At 37.6% G+C, this 18,456-nt stretch overlaps 1 protein-coding gene across 1 annotated transcript; it reads left to right on the forward strand.

Moving 5' to 3' along the window:
- Window positions 1-2,330: 2,330 nt before the first annotated feature.
- Window positions 2,331-18,455, forward strand: ncaph.L (non-SMC condensin I complex subunit H L homeolog; the record flags this gene model as incomplete). Its single annotated transcript, NM_001086981.1, is given in 18 exon segments — window positions 2,331-2,368; window positions 4,289-4,529; window positions 5,233-5,326; window positions 6,390-6,482; window positions 6,584-6,722; window positions 8,673-8,779; window positions 9,740-9,929; window positions 11,307-11,398; window positions 13,391-13,587; window positions 13,679-13,827; window positions 13,904-14,007; window positions 16,180-16,302; window positions 16,467-16,574; window positions 16,651-16,755; window positions 16,935-17,045; window positions 17,787-17,872; window positions 17,954-18,029; window positions 18,141-18,455. Coding segments are annotated over 17 exon segments (2,070 nt in total). The 3' UTR covers window positions 18,201-18,455.
- Between the last annotated feature and the right edge of the window lies 1 nt (window position 18,456).

An 18,456-nucleotide genomic window follows, 5' to 3' on the forward strand; every position in this document is an offset into this window, starting at 1 on the left:
ACAGGATAGCTGAAATTGACCTGCTGGAACACGCAGGCTGAAAAAATGGGCCCATGTGTGGGCTTAGCCTGATCTCCTGCCTGTACCTGCAACCATTATGTCAGCTTGGGCACAGGTACTGATTTTGGTGAATAAACAAGAAAGAAATCAGCCGTGTGTGCCCCTATTTTTGCCTATCATGGGCAGTAGCCACCTCTCGCTTCCCTATTGAATTGGCTCAGCAAGAACAGGCTCGGCGGTTTTGGAGAGAACTGCGGGTCTCTGCATTTTGAGCCAAAATCCGCTGAAGTTTGTTGCTGATTCAACGAAGAAGAGAGGGGAGGCTACTGCCCATGGTAGGCAGAAATAAGTTATCGGACTTCAGCTAGCGTTTTTCTGCCCCCGTGTGGCCCTAGCCTAAAAGCAATGACACACACAGCTACTAGTAGCAAACTACTTGACATGTCTACAAAATAGACAATAGTGATAACTGTCTCTGCTAAGACGCTTCATGTGTTTTAGCAGAGGCAATGTTCAGTATTGTGTATGGGAGCAGGCCCGGACTGGCAATCTGTGGGTTCTGGCAAATGCCAGAGGGGCTGCTATAAGGTCCCATGGAAAGTCAGTATTTAGTGGGCTGGTGGGGGCTGTTTTGGCCTCTATGTGGGCTGTTTGGGCCTCTGGGTACCTGAAATGCCAGGGCCTATTTTAATTCTCAGTCCGGACCTGTATGGGAGGGTATTTTTTTTGTATTTTGTAGCTACAAAAATAGATACTACTAGTAGCTCTGTGTGTCAGTGCCCTAACTAGTAGAACATAGAAAGATTTGTGCCCTGGCTCAAATTTAACCTACATCAATTCAAAGCTACACAAATATGAAGACATCAAATGTGAAAGATGCATGAAAAATCCGGTGGGCCCCACCAGTCCAGATCCGCTATTAGCGGTTCTTCCTGAGGGGGATTGTGGAGCGGGAGGTTTGGGGGCACTGAAGTAGCAGCTTGGTCCAACCCTGGACAGCTGTTAGCGTTTTTCTTCCCCCGTATGGCTCTAGCCTTAGAGGGCACTCCAGATTCCTCCCACACTCCAAAACAGTCAGGTTTATTGGCTCCTGATAAAATTAAACATAGTCCTGAACATAGACCTGATTGTAAGTTCCCTTGAGGCGGCCCAGGCAATGCTAGTAATTCCCCCCTTGTCTTGTGCTCTTCACTAGGAGAGCCGTAGTTAAAAAATTGGAATTTCGGCTCTTGCTTTTACCAGGAGAAGCTTTTTGACATCCTTGCAGCCTTTCTATATTTTTAGTTTTTTTCCAGGCCTGGACTGGCAATCTGTGGGTTCTGGCAAATGACAGAGGGGCTGCTGTACGATGCCATATAAAGTCACTATTTAGTGGGCTGTTTGAGGGCTAGTTTGGCCTCTATGTACTTGAAATGGCAGGGCCTATTTTGACTCCCAGTCCAGACTAGGGTTGCTACCTTTTCTGGAAAAAAATACCGGTGGTACTATATTCTTGCCATTTTTTCCTATTAATAAAATTGGCATCAAGCATCATTTTTACCGACCAGGCCAGTAAAATACCGGCCAGTTAGGGTTGCCACCTGACCGGTACTTTACCGGCCTGGCCGGTAAAAATAATGGTTGATCCCAATGTTATTAATAGGGGAAAAAGATAAATATATAGGAAGGCCAGTATTTTTTTCCAGGAAAGGTGGCAACCCTACGGCCGGCCGGTAAAAATGAGGGATGATCCCAATGTTATTAATAGGGAAAAAAGCTAAATTTATAGGAAGGCCGGTATTTTTTTCCAGAAAAGGTGGCAACCCTATTGGGAACCCTAGTTCAGACCTGTTTTTAACCTATTTATAAGGCTTCCTTTTATATAACTAGGGGCAACCCTACTGCTACTGATCAATTGCAGGCTGCCCGAGGCAGTTTAAGGTAACAGTGGCCCTGTAAGCATTCCTCTGACATGGAATTGCAATATAATCTTAGTGGAGAATAGGTAAGTGCTATATAAATAAAGAATGATAAACAATGAGATAAATGTCTCCAGGTTAATGAACAAAGCTCTATTATAATGTCATTACACGGAAACGAGAGTTATGCAACAATTTAATACTTGAAAAATGCTGCTTCCTTTCGTAACTATTTATTTAAAAAAAAAAAATTCCCTTGCCCAAACTAAACATGGACGGTGTTAAAACTCTATGGTACTACCCGCTGTGCGTGCGTTACGTCTCTCTCGCCAATACAACCAATCCGCTCCCTGCGAATTTCGACGTAGCTGGACCGTTACCTATCTGACGTCATCGCTAGTCCCTGAAGGCGGGAAGTTTTTGAAACATCAACACAAACCGGAAGTAGGAGACCGGGGGACGATACGGAGGTATGTACGTGGGCAAAATTTAACAAGGCTAATCCTATAGGTGAATTATACACTATTCCTCTTGTATATAGGTGTTATTTTGTGTAATGTGTAGCTGCCGGGACTGTGCTAAAGCGTTTAGCTTCCCTGATGCGTGTGTGCGAATATAACACTGTCATTGTTCATAATGTGTATCCATGGTCCAGTTAATCAAAGCCACTCGATTAAATAGATCAGCTATACACTGTACTCTTTATTGTAACGTAAAGGGGCCAGTTGTCGTGGAAACAAATCAGACTGAAAATAAAACGTTTGTGTGTGTTGCCAGGCTATTTATCCTGAATACTAAAGACCTGCAGCCCCAGATAATGTTGAAATACTTCCCTGCTGAGAGTTGAAGTTTAACAACATTTTGAAGGTTCTGTTTTGGACGTCCCTTTAAAACTGACTTTTAGTATGATGTTGGCATTGATATTTTGAGACCATTTAAAATTGTTTTTTTATTAGTGATTTTTGTTATTTAGCTTTTTTATTTAGCAGCTCTCCCGTTTGCAATTTCAGCAATCTAAGGCCCAAATTACTAGGGATGCACTGAATCCGGGATTCAACCTTTTTCAGCAGGATTCAGATTGGGCCGAAACCTTGAACCTGGCCGAACTGAATCCGAGTTTGCACGTGCAAATTGGGGTCAGGAAGGGAAATCAAGTGACACCAAACAAGGAAGTAAAAAAATCTTCCACTTTTTCTTTTCCTGCCTCGAATTGAAATATGTAAATTAGGATACAGTTCGGTATTCAGCGAATCTAAAATAGTGGATCCAGTGCATCCCTACTGATTCCCCTAGCAACCATGCATTGATTTCGAATAAGAGACTGGAATATGAATAGGAGAGGACCTGGATAGAGAGGGTAATAAAAAAGTAGCAATAACAATACATTTGTAGCCTTACAGAGCATTTGGTTTTTTTTTTTTAGATGGGGTTAGGGTGACCCCTGTTTGAAAGGTGGAAAGAATCAGAAGAGGAAGGCAAATAATTTAAATAGAAAAAAAAATAGGGAAGACCAATTGAAAAATTGCTTACTATTCGCCATTCTATAACATACTGAAAGTTAACTTCAAACTGAACCACCCCTTTAAATATGTCATTTTAAGTTTTATTTTAGGGACTCAGACCTCCTTAAATACATTTTGGTATTCTTGGGGGGACTGAAGCAGCTGAAAAGGTATTAAATCTACTGATGCAATACCTGTGGCCCCCAAATCTCTAACTCCAATCTCTAGCATCTTCTTAAAACTGATCCTTTAGGATCCTTCAGAAAACACTGGCTGTTCTGCCTGTGTAACACCAAATTGCTGCTTGTATCTGGCTAGCAGTTTCATTGTTTACTTTAGGACAGTTGTTCCCATATGTAATAAAAAATGGAAAGTTTGCCCGGTTGTGTGGCATATATAGGTAGGTGTTGGTTAAACCACAAGTACAGGTAGTGGATCTATTTTCCAGAAACGCGTTATCCAGAAAGCTACAAATTATCCATCTCCCATAGACTCTATTTTATCCAAATTATCAACACTTTTGAAAATGATTTCATTTTCTCTGTAATAATAAAACAGTAGCTTGTACTTGATCCAGACTTAAGATATAATTAATCCTTATTGGAGGCAAAACCAGCCTATTGGGTTTATTTAATGTTTACATGATTTTCTAGTAGAGTTAAGGTATGAAGATACAAATAAGGGATCTATTATCCAGAAAACCCCAGGACCCGAGCATTCTGGATAACAGGTCCCATACCAGTACAAGCACAATGTTTTAGTGCCATTACGTGTCTATCAGGTGTTCTGTTTGTTGCAGGATATATTTTGGGTATGTATATATAAGGAAGATAAATGTTTGACAAAATAATTGACATCTGTTTTTTTTTATTGTATTTTCTACATTAGACAAAATGAGTACATCAACACCTCAATCAGGAGGGCTCAGAAAGCCAGCGACCCCAAACAGTGTTTTTTTGTCCCCAGCCACTAGACCTCAGCCCTTGAGTGCAGCTGGTACTCCCACCCTGCTGAATTTTACCAGCAATGATGATGAGCGGGAAAAGAAACTTCGGCGTATGTCCAGGGTCATTGACCTGCAGCTTAGCAATGCTGATTCCCCTGCAACCGCTATTTCACCTGCTCAAAGGTAATCATCCAGGTTTTAGATAACTACTTTATGGGGGTTATTTATTAAACTCTGAATGCCAAAAACCCAAAAAATTTGTTTGTTTTTTTTACTATAAAATACGAATTTTCATTGAAAAAAAAAAAACAGATTTTTTTTTTGGGGATTTATTATACCCTGAGGATGGGAAAAGTGAGAATCCAAAAATCCGACATCTCAGAACTGCCGAGGTTGCATATATTCAATGGGAGAAGTCTCGAAGATATCTTGATCTACGCTGGGTTTTGTGCAATAATCTGAAGATTTTGTGGTTTTTGGGCACCAATATAAAAATAAGTCTGAGTTTTCGTGCAGAAAATTCAAAAATTTACATTTTTCACAAGTTGCACGGGAAATTCTTGGGAAAATGTATTGATAAATAAGGGGAAAAATCGAGTTACGATCAGTGGTTCGAAGTTAGCGATCGGAAATTTGCATACATCGCGAAATAGAAGTTTGAATGGACGTGTGTGCTGCAGCAAATAAATAACACTACACAAGCCCAGAGAAACTTAATAAAATGTTCTAATGCCCTACACATGTGCCCACAGTATAGTTTAGGTGGACAGTAAGTTATTAAAAAACAAAACACTAAGTTGAACACTAGATCACATTGTTAGGTGGTTTTGTCATTCTAAGTACAACTCATTTATTTTATTAATTTATATATTTTTTTGTTTTGCAGGGGAGCTGATACGCCAACATCTCTACTGCCCAAATTAAACAACACACAGATTTCAGATCATTATTCCACCTGCATTAAGCTTTCTCAGGAGAATGTGAGCATTATATTTATTCATATCTGAAAATATCCATCCGCATTCTCGGGGGGGGGGACTAAATATTTGGGGGGTGCTACAATTAAAATGATTGTGCTTTAAGTAGACCTGCTATATGGAAGTATTTTATACCTTTTTTTTTTTTTTGTTACTGCAGTGGTACGTAAACTTTTAAAGTTTCACTTATACAAGGTTACAGATAATACATTTTTGTTAAAACTTTCCCTCTGCTATTCTCCCAAGAATATCTATAGCACAAGTGTACTCTGTAAATGTAATATAAGCTTCATCATACTGAAATAAGAAACTTTCTAAATACAAGCAATTAAAAATTCTGTATAGTTTTTGAAATAAACAAGTTTCACTTTCATTCACTATTCCTCTCTCAGCATCTGTTTCTCTTTATTCTGTCTTCATGCAGCAGTTGGGTGTCAGATGAATGATCCAATATATCTCTTAGCAGATGAATTAGAGCTCACTCAATAACTGATTCCAGTACAAACAAAATCTAACTGCCTTTTGCACAAATCCTGCATGTAGAGAGACATGATGCCTGGTGATTTTAATAGTGAGCTCTAATACATCTTCTAGGCAAAAGGAGCCTCCCTTTAAGATATATTGGATCATTCATCTGACACCCAACTGCTGCATGAAGACAGAATAAAGAGAAACAGATGCTGAGAGAAGAACAGTGACTATAAACTTAATTATTTCAGAAACAGTCCATAATGTTTAATGGATTATATTTGGAAAACTTATTATTTCAGTATGATGAATCTTATATTAAATTTTCATTTTCGCGATAGATCCCCTTTAATATTGTATGTGCTGCTCTAAAACCAGACCCCATTTTTGTATTACTAGTTGGACTATTAAAGGACTCCTTTAATCATCTATACTGTCATCTGTGGTGTAATAACATGGGCTGTTAGCAAAGCATCTGTCATAATATTTTATAATGTTTGTTCCTAACTATCCTGTTATAAGCAGTGTTGTAGCCTTACTGTCCTATTGGCTCCTCGGTTGGTTTGACCTTCTAAAACTAATAACTGTTCTTTTACAGAAAATAACAACTAAGAATGCGTTTGGGTTGCACTTGATTGATTATATGGGTGACATCCTGAAACATAAAGACAGCGAACTAACTAACTTCAAAGTAAGTGAGCTCGGCATTTGCAATTGCAACAGTTTACCCTGTGCTCCATTTTAAAATTGTAGCTATTTTTGCCTTAATGGATTTGACACTTTTGATTTTAGGTTGCCGCTGGGACTCTGGATGCCAGTGCCAAAATATATGCAGTGCGAGTCGATGCTGTCCATGCAGATGTCTACAAAGTGCTTGGTGGTCTAGGAAAGGAATCTCAGGCAACCGAGGGATCTGAAAACCAGGAAATAGGTTGAAACCAGCATATAATTATCTGATTACTTTATATTGCTGGATTGATTTTAAATAACTCTTTACAACTGCAGTGCTTGAATTTACATGTATGATAAAGCCAAAGCCATCACCTTTGTTCAGGAGAAGTGATAAGTTGAAGTTATAAGGGGCCTCTACCCAAAATCTGTTTTATTTTTTCCATAATGAATATTATGAAAAGTTGAGCTCTACTCAACTTTCTAATATGAGTTCATTAAGATTTTTAATGGTTTAAGAGTCTTTTAATGTTTTTTAGAGTCTTTTATGCTTGCGTAGGTCTTTTAATCACCTATTTGAAACATTGTTTAGGGAGTCAGAGCTAATAAGGGCGGCAATAATTTAGCAGTTGCTAATATCTTGAAATTTAGAAAATACATTATTTACAAAGGTGATTAGAAGACCTCTCTGAGCAACATTAACTTGTTTTGAGGATTTACATTTCCTTTAACTGCAACGAGTTCATTGACATCATCATGCAAGTCTTTTTAGGTAGCTACAGCTTCAGTTCTTCAGTTCATACCTCTGTTATATATGACTGCTTTATTTCTTCTAAGTGCTATTCTATGCACTAGCTGGCACATGGGTGCACACTAAACAGTGCAGAGTAGTGATGTGAAATTCGCCCTTCATTTACTGCTGTGAATAGGAATTGTCAGACAGTCCCTAACTGCTGAGCAGGGAAACAATCATACTTATGAACAGCGGCGGGAGCCCCCGCCTTACTTCCTAGCCATGCAGAACTCAAGCAGCTTTGTTTGTTTCCCTGTAGAGCAGTCAGCGACTGTGTAGAGATTTGTATTGGATTTTATTTTTGCCTTTACATTCCCTTTACTGTTTCCAACTCCAGCTGCAGGGACAAAGATCACGGAGCCAGATTTAAACAGATAAACTAGGATTCTATTTGGAGGATTATTTTGCTGCAGCCATTGGTTCTATAGAGTTGGAGAAAGTTTTTATTAAACAATACAAAACTATAAAATCCACATTAGATTACATGACAACACAGGACCCAGTGCAGTCTGTATATTCTGATTATTAATCGGTCTTGCTGTATCGGCTTCTGGCAGATATTATTTGACTTGTGCTGTTAATTTATGACAATCCCTAAGCAGCCCAAACCACACTGAGCATGTGCACAGTCTTGGTCTTGCACAGATGTTTAACAAAGTTGGTGATTCCCTGTGGCCAACTTTGAAAGCATAAATCGTTTGGTTGATTTGGCTTGTGGTGCAGTAAGTTCATGTTTATGTTTAGTATACAAAATACAGCATTTCTAACCTTATTATATTTTAGACTTCCCCTTTAAGAAAAAATTTGAATGTCTAATATTCGATCGAATGGTTCAGAAAATTCGAATTGTATTCAATTGATCCGAATCAAATTTTTCTCTGAAAAAAAAAAACCTTGAATGTCAGGAAGGCTATTAACATCTCCAAACAGACCTCTGCCATTGACTTTTACATGTACTCGGCAGATTTTAGATGGCAAATTTTCGAATTAGGACTGCTTCCATGGCCGAGGTGTGATAAATCTCACATTCAAATTTACATTCCAATAGGGGGATTAAAATTTGAATGTGTCAATTTTGAAACTCTAAAATTCGAATTACTATTTGACCCTTGATAAATCTGCTCCTTCTTATTCATTCAGGTGGCTGAATCCTTTATGAAAGGTGTCAGGGAATATTGTTATCTTGTTACTTTCTGAAGCCTGTGCGATCAGTAAAGGGGATTTCCCTGGCATTTTTAAAACATATGATCCAAATGAAAACAAATATTACCCAGAGACCAACTGGGAATTTTCACAACCGGCACAGGGTTTGCAGCCTTTTGAGAAGTACTTACTACTTCTTTAGCAAAATAATTGTAAAGGACTAGTTAAGTAAGGTATATAAGACCATTCAACATGCTTCATTATATAATTCTAAAGATCCTCAGGATGAAAAGAAGAATCAGAAGAAGAGGAAGCGTTCATATAAAACAATAGAAAGGAATCTGAATAACATAAACCGTTCAGAAACAGAAAGCAAGAGTGAGGTATGTGACCACTTTTCTTTTTTTACTTTCATTAGCAAATATTAGACATGCTCATCAAATATACTATTCTGGAAGCACCGTTAATTCCCCACAAATTACATCATGTACCTTATAGGGCTGCTGTCCCTTTTGAAAACAGGGTTGCCTGTCATTGAACATCTATGCCTTCAATTATAGATTCACTGAAACTCTGCTATGGTGTCTGCTCTGCTACTGGGGGCATCGCTGTACATATATAAAGTACACAAATGCATGTCTGGAGCTGATAGCTTTTAGTAGGGGTCACATACTCCCGAACGTTGACAACATCAATGATAGGTCCGACGAAGGTCAGAAAAATATTGGATTTTTAGAATTTTTCTTTTTAATTCAATCTTTAAGGTTGTGTATATTTAATGGTGGAAATAAATATATGTAATCACCTACATCAGCTAGCTTTGCGGAGATGACAGCTTTTCCCATGCACAGAGGTTCACAGTTAAATTTGCACTATGTGTATACTACATGTGTTTACACCCTATGATGACATCACATCCTATTTTGGCGCCATTTTTGGGTTTAAAAGGGTTGATTGTGTGTGTGGCATCCACTTCCTTAAGACAGCTCGAATTTTTCACGAAAGACCTATGACTGCGGTTCCTTTCTTTTTGTATATATGTATGTGTATGTATATGTATATATATATATATATATATATATATATATATATATATATATATATATATATATATATATATATATATATTATAATTTGCAAACTTGAAAGCAGTAGAAAGTGAAGAAGTAGTTAAACTATAAAATGAGGACCAACTGGAAAATGACTGAAAATGCCTAGGACATAATATAACATACTAAAAGTTATTTTAAAGGTGAACTATCCCTTTATCTTGATATATAGGAAAATGAGTTACAGAAGCATGCTTGTGTACTTTAAATTTCTCCTAAATGTCTTCTTTACAGATTGACCCACTCTTCCAGAAGACAGCTGCTTCTTTTGATGAATTCAGTACAGCCGGTGTCTTCCTCTCCACCTTGAAATGTCATAATTATCACAGCGAGTTGCACTTTGATGCAGACTTGAGGCCACTTTCAACCACAGAAGAGACAGAACCACCTAGTCCTGGTTCTATTGACAATACAGAACTTAAACGTATGTTTCCTTTAGCAGCAACAAAATATTGCTCGGCAAGTTCCCAGCCTCCTCTGTTCCTTGAAGCAATATATATTCTTTAATATTTAAACTCATTTTGACACTGACCGTAAATTCTGTTGTCTGTAAGAGAATATTGGCTAAAGGTGTTTCTAGTTTAAGAAAATTCAAGGGCAGTAGTTACATCCAATCTAATATCCTCTGCAGCTCCAGGGACTTTCATTTACAGGATAGGTTTACTTAAAGGGCTGGTTCACCTTCAAACAACTAGTTGTTTTCAGATAGCTCACTAGAAATAATGACTTTTTCCAATGACTTTCTATGTGTGACTGTTTTTCTAATATTGAAGTGCAAAGTGTCATTTATCACCTTCTGAAGCAGCTCTGGGAGGGGGGGTCATCGACCCTGTAAACTGTTTTAAATTGATACATTTAGTTGATACATTTCTTATCCTTGTCCCGGCTGAGCAAAATCTCTGGATTTCATTACAGGCAGCTGTTAGAATTGATACAATAGTTGCTAATACTCCAGAGATGCTGTTGAGAAATGTATCAACTAAATGTTGCAAAATTGTAACAGTTCAGAGTCTGCTCCTGAATTACTGAGCTGTCAGACTCAAACACCAGAAACACGAACATTCAACTTTAAACTTAGATTTTGGAAAAACAGTAAAAAATAAATAATGGAAAGTAATTGAAAAAAGTCTTTACCTCTGGGGAACAATCTACCGTTGAACAATGTAGGTCTCTATAAAAAGATATTGCATAAAACTGCTCATATGTAAACAATCCTGCTTCATGTAAATAAAATATTTTCATAATAATATACTTTTTTAGTAGTATGTTCCATTGGGTAATACTGAGTAGAAAATTGCCATTTTAAAAAATAAGGACCTCCCCCTGGGATCCTAGGATTCACAGTGCACACAAACAAACCAAACACTTTAGGTCACATGAGCCAATTAACAGACACTCCCACACTAATTCCTGTTACAGTTAGAGCTGCTCTAGTCAAAATATGTAAACGGGTAATATTTACATAAATATATATTCCAGTTTGGTAAGATTCTTGAATATGTCACTTAATATGATGCAAACTATTTGTTGCTTAAGTATTCATTTTGGGGGTAAAGTTTTCCTTTAATAATTTGTATACCCATATCTCCTGTTCCTGACAAGTATTTGGGGTTGTGTTTGTGTGTTAGCATTACATGACAGGAGGCCGCCTGGTTTTGGTATGAGCTTAAATCTTTTTTTCCTCATAATTTACAGAATAGTTTATCTCTATATTTGTACTGTATGTACTCTCATTTTTCTAATGCCAGCACTGTTATTCCTCAGAGGTTTTACATTGGTTTCTCTCTGTTTCTTTGGACAGCCCTGTTTTTACAGTGTGTGGAAAAGCGTCCAATATGTCCATCTCTCTCTGGGTTTCGTTTCATGCAGTGGAACAGTGATGCCCAAAACAAGGTATTTACAATGTCATTAAAAAGACATGATTTTGTATTGTTCAACTGAAATCTCATATTAGCCATTTTCTTACAATAGTTTTTGAGTTTTAACATTTTAAAAAGAATAACTAGTTATAACAGTTATGTAATAACATCAAGTATTTACTTGAATTAAAGTAATGAAGACAGAGAGAGTAGAGATGGTGTCGGTCCTGTCTCAATCCAGTGGCCCGGCCGATTAAAGAAAGAGAAAATAAACCGAAAGTAACTTTGAGGCCATATTATGTATTATAAAAACAACATTTGTATAGAGCGTTGCATTCTCTAGACCAGGGGTCCCCAACCTTTTTGGCCCATGAGCCACACTCAAGTATTAAATAATGTTGGAAAGCAACACAAGCATGCAAAAAGATCCCGGGACTTCCAAATTTGAGCTGTGATTGTGTATTGGTAGCGCCTATGTGGATTTGCAGCCAACAAAAGGTTCTGTTTGGCATTATACATGTTGTTTATGCAACTAAAGCTTGCCTTTAAAGGACATGTAAAGCCTACATTTTCCTACCATGTATAAATTGAGTGGGTTAGAGGAGTGCAAGGAATCCTGGTGATTAAGGGGATGCTGCAGCCTTACAGTTAACTTTTGAACAACCAGAGTGGCAGGTTTTTAGGGATTTCAAAGAGGCTTTTCAGTGATTACATTTTTGTGTGGGGAGTTTACATGTCCTTTAAGCCATGAATTCAAAAAGAAGCACCTGCTTGGATGCCACTGGGAGTAATATCCAAGGGGTCGAAGAGCAACATGTTGCTCACGGGCTACTGGTTGTGGATCACTGCTCTAGACCTAGGTTTCTGCGAGGTCCCTTAAGTATCATAATAGAATATAATTCTATGGGCTTAAAGTTGAAGGAATTACCTGAGATACAACTATTAAAGGAGAAGGAAAGGCTAAAATTAAGAAAGCTTTATTTGAAAGGTCTATATCAGAGATCCCCAACCTTTTGAACCCATGAGCAACATTCAGAAGTAAAAAGAGTTGGGGAGCAACTCAAACATGAAAAATGTTCTTGGGGTGCCAAATAAGGGCTGTGATTGGCCATTTGGTAGCCCCTTTGTGGATTGTCAACCTACATTGAGACTCTGTTTGGCAGTGGACCTGGTTTTTATACAACCAAAACTTGCCTCCGAGCCTGGAATTCAAAAATAAGCTCCTGCTTTGAGGCCACTGGGAGCAACATCCAAGGGGTTAGAGAGCAACATGTTGCTCACAAGCTACTGGTTGGGGATCACTGGTCTATATAAATACACCAGTAAACCCTCAAAGTAATGCTGCTCTTTTTCCTCTGTCAAAAGAAACACTACATTTCTTTCCTTCTATTGTGTACACATGGGCTTCTGTATCAGACTTCCTGTTTTCAGCTTAAACCTCCAGGGCACGGCCTTGAGCATGCTCAGTTTGCTCCTCTACCCCTCCCTCTTCCCCTGCCTGCTGTAATATGAGCGAGCAGCTGCTATTCTAAACAAACAGAGAACACTTCAAGAGCTGTTTACTCAAGTATTGTAAAGCATTCTAGAGAATAAATATAGTGTTATAGCTTGCACTATTGTGGCTAATCTATTGGCAATAAACTGCTTCAGTAGCTTTCTTTCTCCTTTAAGTATTACTTATTCCACATCTGAGAGAGTATAAAGTGTAACATAATGAACACTGACATATCTTGTCATCATATATTGTTTACAAAAATATCATAGGGGTTCCTGTAGTTGGGAATGAATAACGATACCACGGTTCCTATATTTCTTTATATGTCTCATTTTTATCTATAAATATACTGGTTAGTCTTATGTTAGCCATTTTATCATCTGTTTTCCCATTGCTCTGCTTGCTTGAAAGCGTCAGCTAATTGTTTTGAGGCTTCCCGCTGTTCCCTTTTAATCAAACAAGTAGCTGCCTGTTCCTAGCAAACGGCAGTTTGTATTTAAACCAATTCATTGCTAATGCTTCCTACCACAGAACCTGTCACTATTAATGGATACGTTTAAGAAGAGTGACCACGTATTCGACATCAATGCAGAAGTAGAGGATGACTATGTGGAGTCCGAAGCTCCAGTAGCTGATGATTTTGATGCTGATGTTTGTGATGGGATGGATGCTGGAGATATTGGAGAGTTTGCTGAGCATCGTGAGGCTTGCAGGTCCGAAAGAAAAGGGTACGTTTATTCCACTTTATTTATTTTACTGTATTAGTAATCCTTAAATGTTATAAAGAGACAAATTAATTTTGGCCATCTCTCTCTTTAGAGCACAGCAAACTCAGATTGGAAATGGAGACATTGGTACCATGTGCCTTCAACTGTCTTCATGTCCGGGGGAGTATTCCTATTTTAGCCCTCGTACCATGTCAATGTGGGCAGGTCCCGAGCACTGGCGCTTCCGTCCCCGTCACAAAAGTAAGTGTTTCTCATCTTTTCTACTACAGATGATCCCAGAGCGCCACTTAATAACAATTTGCTGTTTTCCCTATAGCCAGCACAGACTCAGACCAGCAGAGGGTCAAGAAGGCAAAGAAAGTATTTGAATTAAATTTTGAAGATGACATTGACTTTGAAGTTCATTTCCGGAAAACCAGAGTGAGTGATGCACTTGACATTGTTTAAATAGACTACTTTGTTTTAATCAAAAACAAAGAACTCTTTCACATACATGTTTTATCTGTTAATCTGGTGAAGTGTTGAAATGCAATCTCACATTTCTTCATTAAAACAATACATTTTTAAACCGGTTTTGCCCAAATTTCATGATATCAAGGCAATTAAAGGAACCGTAACACCAAAACATTAAAATATTTTAAAGTAATAAAAATTCAATGTGCTGTTGTCCTGCACTTTTAAAACTGGGGTGCTTGCAACACAAACTCTACTATAGTTTATATAAAGAAGCTGCTGTGTAGCCATGGGGGCAGCCATTCCAGCACAGACTACACAATAGATTACTGATAAGCCCTGTAGAATACCATTGTATACTATAGAGTTTATCTACTGTGTAACCTGTGCGTTTTCAGCTTTTACTGGCTGCCCCCATAGCTACACAGCAGCTTTTTTATATAAATTATAGTAGAACTTCCAGTTTTAAACACCATTTTTACAGTGCAGGGCAACAGTACATTGTATTTTCATTACTTTGAACATTTTCATTTTTTTGATGTTACTTTTCCTTTAAAGGGATTGTTCCCATTCCAACACCTTTTTCAGTTCAGTTGTTTTCAGATTGTTCACCAGAAATAAATACTTTTTCCAATTACTTTCTATTTTTCTATGAGCGACAGTTCTGATACTGAAGTGAAGTGTAGTTTTTCACCTTTGTAATACAGCTCTGGGAGGGGAGGTCGCCGACCCACTAAACTGTTCAGAATTTATACATTTAGTTGATACATTTCTTATCTTTGTCCCTGCTGAGCTGAATCTCTGGGTTTTATTACAGGCAGTTGTTAGAATTGATACAATAGTTGCTAATACTCCACAGATGCTGCTGAGAAATGTATCAACTAAATGTAGCAAAATTGTAACAGTTTTAGAGTCTGCGCCTGAATTACTGAGCTGCCAGACTCAAACACCAGAGACAGGGACATTAAACTTTAAACTTAGATTTGGGAAAAACAGTAAAAAATAAAAGATGGAAAGTAATTGAAAGAAGTCTATTTCTGGAGAACAATCTGAAAAAAACTCAACCAAAAAAGTGTGTTTGGAAGGTGAACAACCCCTTTAACTAAATCTTGAAACTGGAGATGTTTAAAAACGATATTAGGCAAAAATGGGCATATTTGTCAAGGTATGAAAAGTTCTTCTCTGTTTTCAATCTTGGAATGCAAACAATCCTTACTATACACACTCAACACTTTTTCTCAAAAATAACAAACTGTACAGAGAAAATATCCCTGTATTATACGTAAACGTTTTCATCTATAAGGCCATCATACTGTAAGAGTTTAATACTGTGTACGTTGCTAAGGCTGGCACCACTAATTCTTTATGGGACTAGACAAATGAAGTATCATTAAGTTTGTATTTGTTTATAAATGGTTTACTAGCTGCACCACTTGGTCAGACAATCTTTAAATGGGGTTGTTCACCTTTGAGATAACTTTTAGTATGATGTAGAGCATGATATTCTGAGACAATTTGCAATTGGCTTTTATTATTTGTGGTTTTTGAGTTATTTAGTTCTTTTTTCCAGCAGCTCTCCGGTTTGCAATGTAAAAAATCTGGTTACTAGGGTCCAAATTACCCTAGCAACCATGCATTGATTTGGATAAGAGACTTGAATATGAATAGAAGCCTGAATAGATAGAGGAGTAATAAAAGGTAGCAATGATAATACATTTGTAGCCTTACAGAGCATTTGTTTTTTTTTAGATGGGAGAAAGCTTGAAGGAGTCAGAAGGCAAATTAAAAAAAAAAACTAAACAAAATAAACAATGAAGACCAGAAAAGTTGCTTAGAATTGACCGTTCTATAACATATTAAAATGTAACTGAAAAGGCGAACCACCCCTTTAACACAGGCAGCAATAGAACAGTGATTCTTGCTCTATGCTGAAGAACTACCTGACTGATTAATATTTGAGCATTATGTCCTAAGTTACCTGTTATGCTTCTTCCAATCACCTGGAATAGCAGGATTATATGAGTATGAGGAGTGTTAGATTGATGTAAGCAGGAAGATTCAATATTGAGCAAAATATCTGTTTCCTAATTCTTTAGCATACATTTAATAAGTACTTATATTTATTTATATTTTTTCAAGGCAGCCACTACACTCACAAAGTCTACCCTGGAAAGTCAGAATAAGAAGACTACTACTCTGCCTGCGGACTTTCATTATGATCCAGACAACATTGCGAGGATGAGTCTAAGACCAAAAGACAGGGTAAAGTCTTGAAACTTGCACTTTTATTACACATAAAGAACATATGGTTAATTTCGTTTCCCAAGTTTCTTTTCTGAATACAAACATTTCTGGCTTATTTTCCCCCCAAAAAAATCAATTTCTGCACATTTCTGAAAGAAATATATCTTCTTTCCTTTCACCAGATAAGAAAGACAACTGTTCAAGACTTTGTTTCTGAACCTGAAGATGATATTGGTGAATATGATTACAATAATCCCAATGATACTTCCAACTTTTGCCCGGCCCTTCAGGTGAGTGCTGTTCCTAACTCACTTTAGTCGAGCCTTCATCAAAGCTTGTATATATTGTGGCTGATTTTCCCTGTAGGCTGCAGACAGCGATGATGAGTCCAACAGTGCTGGGTTTTCTGCTGAGAACCAGATGAACATCACCAGTTATGGGGAGTCCAATCTTGTGGCAGAGCCACAGAAGGTGAGTAAAACAAAATTGTTTGTAGCAAAACCAATGTATAAGGAGATCAGCAACTCTTTTTTTTATAGATTATACCTTTTAGCAACCAATCCAGCATATTTTAAGGCTATTTCTCTTAGTATGTGGGGATAGAACAGAGTTGTATGGATTTTATGACTAACTCCAATATTTTTCTGCAGGTTAACAAAATAGAAATTCATTATGCCAAAACAGCTAAGAAGATGGACATGAAGCGTCTTAAGAGCAGCATGTGGAGTCTGTTAGCTAACTGCCCTGAGTCACAGGAAGAGGTACATTGTGCTGCTAACATAGATTTCAGTAGATTTCAGTAGTGTTTAGGGCAGAGATCCCCAACCAGTAGCTCATGAGCAACATATTGCCCTCCAACCCCTTGGATGTTGCTCCCAAGCACTTATTTTTGAATTATTGACTTGGAGGCAAGTTTTTAGTGCATAGAAACACAAATTCTTCCAAACAGAGACTCAAGTAGGTTGGCAGTCCTCATAGGGGATATTAAATGGCCAATCACAGCACTTACTGTATTTGGCACCTCAAGAACATTTTTCATGCTAGCATTGCATCCTAACTCCTTTAAAATCTGAATGTTGCTCATGGGTTCAAAGGTTTGGGGATCCCTGGTTTAGGGGATGATGCCCTTGTTCTACAAATGCAATATTAGACACACATAACTGTGCAGAGGAAGTTTATAAGAAATTAAAGGGATCCTGTCATCGGAAAACATGTTTTTTTCAAAACACATCAGTTAATAGTGCTACTCCAGCAGAATTCTGCACTGAAATCCATTCACATGACTGGGGCAGCTGGGAAATTGACAAAATGTCTAGCCCCATGTCAGATTTCAAAATTGAATATAAAAAAATCTGTTTGCACTTTTGAGAAATGGATTTCAGTGCAGAATTCTGCTGGAGCAGCACTATTAACTGATTCATTTTGAAACATTTTTTTTTCCCATGACAGTATCCCTTTAAGTTAAAACCACCTAAGTTATGCAATGTTTTTTTCACTCTCAGATGCCCAGTTCAAAAGAAGAAATTGACGCTGCATTAATAACTGATGAGCGAGTATTCAGCAACATTACCCATGACTTGCAAAAAAGGTATTTTGGTCATTCTTTGTTTGTTTGTTGCAAAGTCTCAGTCCCATTTAAAAGCTAACTTATTGTTACATCTCTCTTTAGGTTACCTTCTGTGATGGCTCAGAATCTCTCAGTCCCCCTGGCATTTGCTTGCCTCTTACATTTGGCTAATGAAAAGGTGAGCAAGGCAAACAAGGCTGCAGAAGCTGACCTTCTATATGTAAGCTATCCTATATCCCCCCCGGAGCAGTATATTATATTATGCTTATGTTCTTTTCCTCTCCTTCAGAATTTAAAATTGCAAGGAATGGACGATCTATCGGATGTAATGATAATGCAAGATGACTAACTGTTGGAGAGGCCCCTGGATAAGAGACTCCCTGTGGACCAAGAGTGCGCAAATAACACTTTAAAAAATATATTTTTTTAAGACTATGGGCTTTTTTTGCATCTGTAACAGAAAAAAATGCATTTTACACAGTAAACTCTGAGAATATTTTTCATATATATGTAAATAATGTATTTATCTCCAAATACATGTAGTTTTTTTTAATCCCTCACCATTTATAGTAGCCAGGATAAAATAAAACCCATAATGAGTCAAT

Source organism: Xenopus laevis, chromosome 3L (assembly GCF_017654675.1).
Source record: "Xenopus laevis strain J_2021 chromosome 3L, Xenopus_laevis_v10.1, whole genome shotgun sequence".
NCBI classification, from domain to species: domain Eukaryota; kingdom Metazoa; phylum Chordata; class Amphibia; order Anura; family Pipidae; genus Xenopus; species Xenopus laevis.